The sequence below is a fragment of the Kryptolebias marmoratus genome, linkage group LG6 (genome assembly GCF_001649575.2).
Source record: "Kryptolebias marmoratus isolate JLee-2015 linkage group LG6, ASM164957v2, whole genome shotgun sequence".
Taxonomy (NCBI): domain Eukaryota; kingdom Metazoa; phylum Chordata; class Actinopteri; order Cyprinodontiformes; family Rivulidae; genus Kryptolebias; species Kryptolebias marmoratus.
The window spans coordinates 28,653,962-28,665,510 of record NC_051435.1 but is presented as its reverse complement, the minus strand read 5'-3'; the positions used below and the strand labels follow the sequence as shown (position 1 = coordinate 28,665,510).

Here is an 11,549-nt window from a genome sequence, read left to right as displayed (position 1 = left end):
ATCATAAGGGGTCTTTGGGCTGCACTTCGTCTGGCCCCTCACCTAGGACCTGTCTGCCTTGGGTGACCCTACTAGGGGCATGAAGCCCCTGACAGCATAGCTCCTAGGATCATTGGGACACTCAAACCCCTCCACCACGATAAGGTGGCAGCCCAGGGAGAGGGAAAAAAAATTTTCTGCACCATGTTGTTGATAAATCTTATTCCAAATCTTTAAAAATTGCTTTAAAACAAATTTTATTTTGATGTTTTGATGTATGTAAGTATGTCTTTTTTTATCCTAAAATAGTAAAACTGTATAGAGTAAAAAAGGATACCAAATGATGCAAAATTTAAATGAAAAAAAGAAAAGAAAAAAACAATAAAAATGAGAAAAAGTAAAAAAGTGACCTTGGCCTATGATCCTGTCACTTTGAAATCAACAGTGATCACCCTTGATTTATGAGGTGCCAAATTGTGGAGTTTACCATTACTGTTATACAGCTGCAGAACTAAAGCATGGGCTGACCTTGACCTTTGACCAGATCATCATCATAATTAACCCCTTGTTCCTCGTACCATGTTTTACATTTTATGAAAATCCGTTCATAACTTTTATTTTTTAAAGAATCTTGTGCACAAACAGACATGCAAACAAACCAATGCTACTGAAAACATAACCTCCTTAGCGAAGGTCAAAACAGCACTTAACAAATTCTCTTAGGATTTTCTCTCCCCCTTAAAAAAAAATTGTACTTTTTTGATGCTCCACAGACCGAGCAGTGGCGCCCTCTGTTGTTAGCAAATAGAAGTGAAAATGTTTACAGAACCCACTGGCTCCTAACTCTAGCTGTAAGCCATCTCGTTTGGAGACGATCTTTGTTGCTCTGTTTCGTTTCCCTGCGCTGGTGGTGATGACTGTAGTCTGTGTGCAGTTTATGATGCTGACCATAGATTATATATAATAATAATTTTCGTGTGTATATTGATTATTGATTAGACTGATTATTTAATATGTCGGTGGGGCTAACGCACAACACGTTTTTGAGTGACTCATCTTATTCACAGACGATCTTCGGAGCCCCGGTCTTCGCTCAGCTGACACAGAGCACGAAAACCCCGCCGCAGCTGTCAGCCAAAGCTTTTCACCGGTCGGGCGCCGTGCTGTCTTCACTCCCAAAACTGAATGCACTACAATCGCTTTTGCAGGATGGTAACAAGTTCCGATTCACCTCGCAAGCGATGAATGAAACTAGCACAAAGGGGACTGGACCGAGACCGGCGGAGGTTGCGTCTACTACGGGCTACCGAGCCCAGTTCGCTGGGCAGGTCGGAGGATGGAGCGAAGGCTGAACGGGGATGGAAAGCCTTCTGTGTCCTGGTTTCTCATCGGCCTTGCCCTTCTTCTCTCACTCCTAGCTGTGCCAGCGACTTGTCACGGTACCTGCAACCACCGAGTCCCCTCTCCCAACGAGGTGAGTCTTGGATGTTCACAAATTATTCTTTGACTTGAGTCCAAATTACAGCAATAACCAGCTTTTCTAGCTCGCTAGCTGCGGTAGCTAACTAACATAAGTTCTATCTTACATTATATTTTACAACAAAACATCACCGCTAATCCATTATGTACAAACATGTTGCTCGTCGTGGATTATCATGAAAGTGTTGTTTCTGTGCAAGAATAGCTACGTTTACCATGCTATGGAAAATGTTAGTTTGTATAAAAGCTAACAGGTTAACATGAAGTCAGCCTGTTCCTCCCTGTGTTTATCATCGCTTGTTATTTATTATTTTTACCCTGTTCAAGAAGAATTTTAGAGTTCACAATCAGTTTTCTGTTCATTGTCACCCTGTGTTCCCCAGCAACAGCTAAAATAACATTTCCGGGTTGGGCGTTTTCAAAGTAAAAGCTCGATAAGGCTTTTCAATAATACGCGGCGGCTGACTGCTTCTCACAATTTTCTACATACTTATCAGTCAGAAATTTTTAAAGCTTTAATTTCAGAATCTATTGACATTTACACCAAAGCGTAAATTAAAATAAACTTTCTGTGTATGAGCTACGAGTAACTTTATTAAAAGAAAACGTACATTTATCTTCATAATATCTATCTATTATCTTCATAATAAAAGCGGCATCTTTGAAAACTTGATACTTAAAAAAGGGAAAAATGTTCCCCCCCAAAATAATAAGTAATAGAGCAACAATGCATTTCCACCTTGTCTTAAATTATTTACTTTCTTGCATGTCCAATATGCTGCTGAAGTATTACACTTTATGGTAAAATACTAAATTACCTGCTTGTATAGCACTTTATCTAGTCCAAGGACCCCTAAGCGCTTTACACTACAGTCAGACATTCACCCATTCATCCACACATTCACACACTGATAGTGATGAGCTACGTTGTAGCCAGAGCAGGCTGACATAAGTGAGGCTGCCATTACACTGGCGCCACCGAGCCCTCTGACCACCACCAGTAGGCAGGTAAAGTGTCTTGCCCAAGGACACAATTGCTGAGACAAACTGAGCGGGGGTTTAAACCATCAACCCTATGGTTACAGGACGAGACCCTGCCTCCTGAGCCAATGCCACCCTCCCCCCTGCCTTAGTTGATCATTTGATGTTTTGACCTTGGATAGTAATAGGGGGGGTTATTTGCCAGAGATCTTTGGTTTCTTATTGTTTTTCTGCTGTTTTCTTGTAGGTTATCCATCAAGTGTATGTGAAGCCTGATCGCTTAACCAAAAGAAGCTCTGATGACCTGCAGCTGAAGATAAAGCTTATCTATGACAGCAGTGTTGATCAGTAAGCAGTGCATTAACTCATGTCATTTACCTACAGAAACAGCAACAAGCTCAGCCTCCACCAGTTCACCTGCAATAAGCAGGATCAGTGTCACCACATCAAACATTTGTCAGATAATCTTTGATCTGCTGTGAAGCAACTTTAAAGTTCAAGTTAAAAAGGCACAAGATCAGAGTATAAAGATGATGCTAAGGTCATAACGTGGGATTGATAAAAGACGTATTAAAGTCAGAATACTACTGCCACTAATGTTAACTAATACCAATATTGCTTATGAGTCCATTGGAGTTTCCAAGCCTATTTTCAGCTATTTCTTATTCTGGATATCATGTGAGGTCATAAAAAATATTAATAGGAAAATTTTTAATTAGGATTATAATTTTTTGAGTTGATTTAATTAACTGAATAAATTCAAAAACGTATCCCTAGATAAACATTGTTTTTGATTGTATTTGACAGTTAAAGTGCCAACATTTAATCATGTAACATGTAAATGCGGGTCACTGACTGCCTTAAGATTTTGGTGGAGTTTCTAATTTTATATTATTTGACAAAATTTTATTTAAAATCCTTCATCCCCAGGAAGAACTATGTCAACATATAAATATTGTTAGTCATATTTTTCTGTCTGGGATATCAGTAAGAGCAGAATCAGTGAACAGGCTGACAGTTAGCTGAAACTCTTCGCTCATAACCTGCTCGCTAACCATGGTGATTTAGTTAGACCTTAAAGAGAGCCTGGTTAGTGATACTGAAAAATCTGACTTCCAGCTCAACATAAATCTGAAATCTTACTTCATAGCATACCCCTCTGACAAGTGTTGCAGGATATTTTGTCCTCTTTTTTTCCTGTGGAATGAAGCTGCAGTTTTAGATTTGAGTTGTTCTGTTATTCAGGCAACATTTGTATCAACTTTGCAAGTAGGTTTTTCCATCACAAGCTGATGTGTTCTTTCTCTGTCTCCACAGGCTTCCTGCAGACAAACGGAGGCTAGTGAAGGTGAGAGAACTCCCGGCCATTTTATATACTCCTTTATTATTTTTTTTTGAAGCAGAAAGTTAGAAAAATAAGCTGATGGCACATGCTTGCCCTTGACTGTGGCTCCTGTGATGTCAGACATGTAATGGGATGTGGGTAATAGCACCAACTGTTCCATATCAATTTTGTTTCCACATTGTCAGATCTTTATGAAGGTTTAAAAAAAATGTGCCCACTGACACATCAAATCTAAGAATTACTTCCCTTAAAAACTTCCTTGATTTTTTTTTTTAATCTGTAAAACTTTGCCTCAAAGAATAGTTTGTGTTAAACTGTCAGCAAATGTAATAGCCAACTTTTAATCATTTTTCAGTTGTTATTGCACTTCTTGTTGTTTTGTCTGAAGAAAAAAAATACTTTTTATGTTTTGTTTTGTGGCTGTCAACGAAGCTGCACCTCAAGTTTACATTAAGGCGAGAATTCACAAACAGATTGTGTTTCTTCTATGGATACAAACTTGGATTTTGGACATCCATCCCATTCACTCAGCCATCACAAAGGAAGATTAGTGCATCCGTGTGCCCAGCCTACCTATAACAGCATCTCTCTGTGCTGGTGTACTGTGCCCACATTTAAATTAGCCATTGTCCATGCATTTAAAAGAAAACCTGCTCATATTTATGTAAGTTGCACAAAGGGCAAAAAGGAGTCTCTGATTCTCGGGGACCAGAGCTGTTTGAGTGAAATATTTACCGTCTCCTGAGAGTTAATGGTATTTCCGTCTCAGGAGACGAAATGAAGAGAAGCAATCTGTTGCGCTGCTGCCTTCACTAAAAGAGTGCAAGTATGTCAGGAAAGGTATAATTCAAAGGGATATTTCATAATGAGTGTTACATATTGTTGCATATAAAAAAATAATAATTAAAAAACTTTAGTAAAATCCTGTTATTGCTGTTTTACATTCAAAATATGAAACCTTGATGCCTTATAGAACATTTAGACAGAGTGCTTTATTACGTCTGGATATGAAGTACTGTTTATTTTGTGGGATAATTATCGCATGACCCCAGCGAGGTCTGCATCTGTGCTGAGGGAGAGCAGGGATCGGGACTCGGCGCTGTGCACACCCCCTGGTGTGGAAGAGAAGGCAAAGATCCTTTTTTTTTAAAAAATTATTAAGTGAAAAAAAAGATTCAATGATGGTCTAGAAAACCCAAAATGTCACTTATTGTTTTAGAAATGCCATCTTAATGAATAATCCTCCCTGATCCAGTGAGTCATTGTTCATGGAGTTTTAAGGAGTTCCTCTGTACTTCATCAGTTCACTTCACTGTGAGAAAACAGTTTTCTCTGTCACTTTTGTGCCTGATGTGTTTGTAATTGTCAGTTATATTTAGATTGTGCTACAAGGACAACTGGGGTCTTATGCTAAAGAAGTGCAAAGTGCTCACATCCGCTGAACTTAATGGGCATATTTGTACCATCATGTACAGTAATTAGTGCTACCTGCTTTGTGAGTATGACACTGAGAAGGAGCTGGTAGCAGGTGCAAAGATTGGAGCAAAACCCCAGTTCTGCATATTCTTATCCAAATCAGTTGGATGGTGAGGTTAAGGTGCAACACCAGCTCACTGTTGTGAAAAAATGAATATGAATCAGGATGTGATGGACTTTATTATTGGCTGAAGACTGACTGAAATGGGTTCTGTGTGCTCCTCATCAGGATAAGCTGTTTCCTCAGGCCATCGACTATCTGCAGAGGGCTTTCAGTGTTCGGCGCAGGGTGGGACCTGTACTGCTCAGCAGGCACGTGGCTTACTCATTTTGTCTCGCTTCCTGAATGAGCTGCAACTCCTGTTTTTGGTTGGGACACCACAGAGGGTGCAGCTTAAACTGCGTAGCTGATGACATGTCTGCGTCTGCTGTTTCTGTCCTCAGACAATGCGCAACCAATCAGTATATGAGGAAGAGAGGTGACCCTCACCGCTACTGCCAGGATGCCTGCGCAGAGGTCACCCGGTGTGGCCCCATCATCATACCACAGCACCACCTGCAGGTCAGGATACAGAAGCGTAATTTTAAAATTGTTTTGAAATACAGAGCTTTTCCGAAACAATGATGTAGCTGCCCGTTTTGCACATGCTTACTGGCACTTTGTTTTCAAGTTTTCTTGCTTTATCTTGACCCTGCCACCATCAAACTTTGATGATGTTCTGAAGTGATTCATAACTGAGAGAAAACGATAAATTGTATAGAGACAGGATGTTCCCTCTGTATTTTAATATGACATTAATGTGAACACTCTCACCACCTTAGTGGAATGGTCTGAGTATTTTAGTGATTTTGTTAGAATAATGTAGATTAAGTTCTCATAAACAGAGGAAAAAATACATCTGTTTAAGAATATTTGGAGTAATATAGACTGGGCTAATATCAGGGCGCTGCAGATTATCAGTAACAGTTAATTTTACTCATTTTATTTAACATGTAAACTGACGACTTCAGCACTAAAGTGTCACATAAAGCAGGTAAGGAGTTTTTGGAATTGGTTGGTAACAGAGCTAAAGGCTACAGCTGCATTTTGTTGCCAGCTGTTATAGTTTTCAACATTTTCTACTTTTTGTTCTGTAACATAATCGTATTGAGATCTGAAAAAATACAGCCCGTACTAATGAAAAGAAACTAACAGCATGTAGGTTTATTATAAAAACAATTTGTTTAAAAACAGTTGCTTAACCTACAAGGGTTTTTAGGTGAAAAAGATTAGAGGTTGAAAAGGATTAAAGGGTTTTTATTCAGATTAGTTATTGTAGACACAGAGGAGGAGCTGATTATCCTCAGCCTCTCCTTCTGCTGTCTGGTTTTAATGCTGGTCCCTCTACACTAGCGTTTCTCAACGGGGGCAGTACCGCCCCCTGGGGGGCTTTGAGAGGAGGACAGGGGGCGCTGGCAGCAATATTTTCCAAAAGGGGGCGCTGATATTCTTTTGGGGGCGTTTGCTTGAAGGTAAAATTTACACCAAAGATTCACAACAATATCCGTTTAAACTTTGAACTACTTGCAAAAATATTGTGGCCTAAAACATTAAAACCGTTACAGAACTGCAGCTGTATCGATGGTGTTTCTCTTCGGCGCAGCTCCATGCTGCCTTCAGGAGAACAGGACATCAGAGTATCGTTTTTATAATTTCTCCCACATGGCAGTTACAGTTAGTCCAACAAGGATATCATTTAAAATTAAGATTTCATGTTTTTTTATGTGGTTTGACTGCTGTATTTTTTAAACATCCTGAACACAAAGTTCATTTTATTCAGCTGTGGGGATGGAGAGAAAGAATCAGGACAGACAGGAGAAGGAGACAGGTTGGTCCAATATGAGCTGGAAGTGTAGAAACAGCCACTTAATACCAGGTGATTCATTTATTATACGGTAAATATTATTTATATTAAAAAAGTGCATTAGCAAGATGTATAATTTATTTAAAGCTATTAAATAATACTTGTTTGACCATGTGACTTAGAGAAGAACACAGAGAAGGAATGAAGGAGACAGACATGAGGTCAGTGATCAGCTGCTGTAGAGGAGAGCAGAGATGATATCAGGTAGTGAGGCCACAAAAACCTAGATGCCCAGGAGGGTTTGAAATTCTGCTGACCACCACTGTGTCCTTTTGGGAAAATTAGTGCAGGCAGACATGGCAAGACTAACACTACAGAGGAGAAAGTGGACAAGAGAGGTGAAGATGATGATGAGGAGGAGGAACAGAGAGGTGCAGAGGAGAGGGTTGGGGCAAGACTTTACTCAGAAGATCCATCTGAATGGCCTTCACCACAGGAAGTAGGGGACTCATAGTAGCTGAGAGTCATTCACAACATGTGCTCTAAGTAGGCCCGTCACAATAACACATTTTGCTGGGCGATTAATTGTCTCATTGAGGCAGTACATGGTGGAGAATGACCCACAAAGATGTTCTGATGGGCCATACCCAAGATCAGGTATTATATTTTATAAGTCCATGAAAAAAAAAGATTTATTCATGTAAACAGGCAAAAAAAGGGGGGTGGGGAGGGGAGTGGTAAGAGGCCTGGATAATGGATAGGGGGCGCTGGGCCAAAAAAGGTTGAGAAACACTGCTCTACACTCATGTCAGGTGTATTTTTGTTTCAGCAATGCCAGATATGCAGTGAATCTGGGAAGACTTGTGGCCCCACGGGACCCCTGGATGGCCCCGGGGTGGAGGGGTCTGACTTTGTGCTCTACGTCAGCGGCATCACCACAGAGCGATGTGGACAGGAGAACATAGTGGCCTATGCTGCCTACTGCCAGCTGGAGGCAGAGCTGGACAGGTGGGAGGACAGCCTAGGCACAAACTGTACGAGGACTGCTAAATATTCCTTGAACTAGTAAATGACCTTTTGTCAACCAGAGCAAATGCAAAGAAAAACATTTACATTTTTTGAACTTGTAGTACTGGGTGTGTGGTATAATAAAGATATCATATCTCAATTTTTTTTACAGTAAAATCAGATTTAGCTTGATTTTTAACTAGTATTTTTATTATTATTTTGCAGTGTACAAAACAGTGCAGCCAAATTATTTTTCTATGTAAAAACATATTACTGTTAAAAAAAATCAAAACACATATACAGTTGAAACCAGAGGTTTACATACACTATATAAAAGACATATGCATTTCTTTCACACTGTCTGACGTGAAATCAGAATAAACTTTTCCCGATTTAGGTCAGTTCGGATTTTCAAAATGATTTCTATTTGCTAATTTCCAGAATAAGGAGAGAGAGAATATTTTTAAGGCAATTATTATTTCTGAACAGATTTTAATGAGGTTGTGCATTTTGTCAGCTTGAACCAAATATGATGAAGATTTAAGACATTCCCATATTTGAGACTTGACTCAGTCTCAGTGGGTTTTGCCTTACCTGAAAAATGAAATTTAATTGAAAAGGTAAACAACGCCCCTGTGGTAGAGTACAAACCAGTCCCTTCACTTGTTTTTGAGGTAGCACTCTGTTTTTATTTAGCTTTTAATAAACATGAACAGAAACTGAAACGTAAAACAAAATATCAGGGAAGAAAAGTCAGTTTAAAACAACACTCGAGGTTTATTGAAAATGGGTTAAATAAAAATGTCAACTTCTATTATAAACTAATGCAGTTCTGGAAAATGTTGATGTTTTCACCATTTTAGCATGACTTTAGTTTACTTCCTAAGATGAAAAACTAAACATTGTTGCTTATTGAAAATGGTGCAGGTACACTATGGTTATCTCTGACATGTAATGTAATTCAGAGCAAAGACAATCAAAGTGTAATGTCTAAATACTGGATAATCAATTAAAGGGTTTCCCCCAGAAAAGAGGCTAAGCCCGGTGGCTGACCGTGATTTAGTAAAAGAAAAAGATCAAAGTTAACAGAAAGTTGAAAATATGGCTATTTTTTATGTGATATTGTGATAAGATATTTGTGCCAAATATTTACACAACTACAGTTTCACAAAAAGGAACTTTTGAAATACAAAAATACAATTAAAATAAATACAAATTGTTTGCACCTAATTTGAATCCTAATTTAAGTCACATTTACAAAAAAATTAAATTAACATAAATGAAAAAGTGCAAATGAGGCACGTCTCCCGTCAAAGCCAATGAATAACAACAGAGAACTCTGAAAAACAGAGATGCTGTACCGTACTGTGCTTTTTGTGGCACAGGCGGCATGTTAGATCACTACAACAAAACGAAACATATCTTATGCTGAATTTAATAGCATAATTTTACTGGTAAATAAGGATAATATTTTTATTAAGCACAAAACATCCTTACCATATTCATTCTTGTAAAGCCACCCGCTGAATTTTAGCTCAACTAACCATTTTTGGTTAAACCCGCTCGTTATGTTTATTCTTGCAGCTCCAGCGATGTGCTAACTCCAGCTGAAGGTGTCCCAGCCTCAGGGCTCATTAGAGTTGCACAGGGCTCCACGAACAGCGCGCAGACCTGAGCGCGCGGTGGAGGCATTTATACTTGGCGCTTACATCAGTGCAGTATTCTCCAAAAAGACAGGGGGCAGTACGCTACGTAACCAGCACCAAGTTACTAAAGGTGCACAATGCGATACCACGTGGGGCCTTCGCGCAGGGGCGGGGACAGCACAGTTTGTCACTGTTGGCGCGCACCCTCGCGCAGTGACGTAGATAAAGGTAGCAGTTTTGGGGGTGCAGGTGGAAAAAAACGTGTAAAAAATTACGTATTTATAATAAACAAGCGGAGCTTAGCCTGGCGGCTGGGTCACCAAAGCCTGGCGGCCCGCCAGGCTTATAATACACTGGAGAAAACCCTGAATTAATCCCAGAAACCTTTTAATCCCTCATTTTTAACAGTTTTGCATGGTGAAAGTTAACTGCTACAGATACTTCTTTTCACCGTTTCCTTGCCCTTATACACCTGTATTAGAGGCTTGTTTCGGTCTAAAGTTACCTCTTGTTTCTGCTAGCCGTAATGTTGCCGCTCTCCTTGCTGATGGTATCTCTTTAGTTCGTTAAAAAGGTTTGCTGAATTGGCATCCAACATGTCTGAAAAACACTTGGTTCAAACTGTTGTTTGTGTCTTCTCATATGGAAAAAAAAGCCAAACTAGTTCCCTGTAATGGAGATGAAGGTCTTTTTGGGGACCGACTTCTACATTTAGATTTCAGTTTGAATAAGAAATCCTTAGCACTGAGTGAAGTTTATGATTGGTTGATTTCCATTCTCTATGGTGGGCATTAAATCAACTAGCAAATGTAGTGTGTTTTAACCAAGAAACCAACTGCGTCACCACAAATCAAATTTATTTATATAGTACATTTAAAAACAACTGTTGACCAAATTGCTGCACACATAAACATTCAATACAAACATTATACAAAAATACAATAACATTACAATTCTCACAATGTATTAAACGCCAGTGAATATAAATGTGTTTTAAGAAGAGATTTAAAAACACCAAGTGTTGAAGCCTGTCTAATATGAAGGGGCAGCTGATTCCACAGTCTAGGAGCTACCACTGAAAACGCCCGATCACCTCTGTGGACCAGCCTGGATCTTGGGACAACTAAGCACAAATGGGCACTTGATCTAAGTGATCTAACAGGCACATAAGGCTGCAGAAGATCAGACAAATATGCAGGTGCCTGCCCATTTAGGGCCTAATAAGTCAACAATAAAACTTTAAAATCAATTCTAAAATGAACGGGGAGCCAGTGAAGAGAAGCAAACACTGGTGAGGTATGAGATATAATGATCCTACTGCTCTGGCAGATCAAAAACGTGCTCCAATCCTTTACTATCAAATATCCTCCTATCACTACTCTGTAACTTCATATACATCACAATGTGTTGGTCTGGATAAAATTATCACATGTTAACTATGTGTGTGTTTTCAGGCCCATAGCAGGATATGCCAACCTGTGTCCTGCTATGATCTCCTCTCAGCCTCAGGAGTTTGAAGGGATGCTTTCCACAGTCAAACATGAGATCATCCATGCTCTGGTAAGAATCCTAATTTTCATCCATCCATCCATCAATCTTCTTCCGCTTATCCGGGGTCGGGTCGCGGGGGTAGCAGCCTAAGCAGGGAGACCCAGACTTCCCTCTCTCCAGCCACTTGGGCCAGCTCCTCCGGGGGCGTTCCCAGGCCAGCCGAGAAACATAGTCCCTCCAGCGTGTCCTGGGTCTTCCTCTGGGCCTCCTCCCGGTGGGACATGCCCGGAACACCTCACC

General features: G+C 39.9%; 1 protein-coding gene across 1 annotated transcript in view; it reads left to right on the top strand.

Annotated features, from left to right (window-relative positions):
* The first annotated feature begins 1,051 nt into the window (after positions 1–1,051).
* lmln (leishmanolysin-like (metallopeptidase M8 family)) overlaps positions 1,052–11,549 on the top strand; it is a 25,180-nt gene continuing 14,682 nt past the window's right edge. Inside the window, exons 1-7 of the mRNA XM_017436173.3 lie at positions 1,052–1,453; positions 2,687–2,787; positions 3,757–3,787; positions 5,490–5,572; positions 5,705–5,822; positions 7,934–8,112; positions 11,213–11,318. Of these exons, the coding sequence (XP_017291662.1) occupies positions 1,316–1,453; positions 2,687–2,787; positions 3,757–3,787; positions 5,490–5,572; positions 5,705–5,822; positions 7,934–8,112; positions 11,213–11,318 (756 nt within the window). The 5' untranslated portion in view covers positions 1,052–1,315. The remainder of the gene's footprint in view (positions 1,454–2,686; positions 2,788–3,756; positions 3,788–5,489; positions 5,573–5,704; positions 5,823–7,933; positions 8,113–11,212; positions 11,319–11,549) is intronic.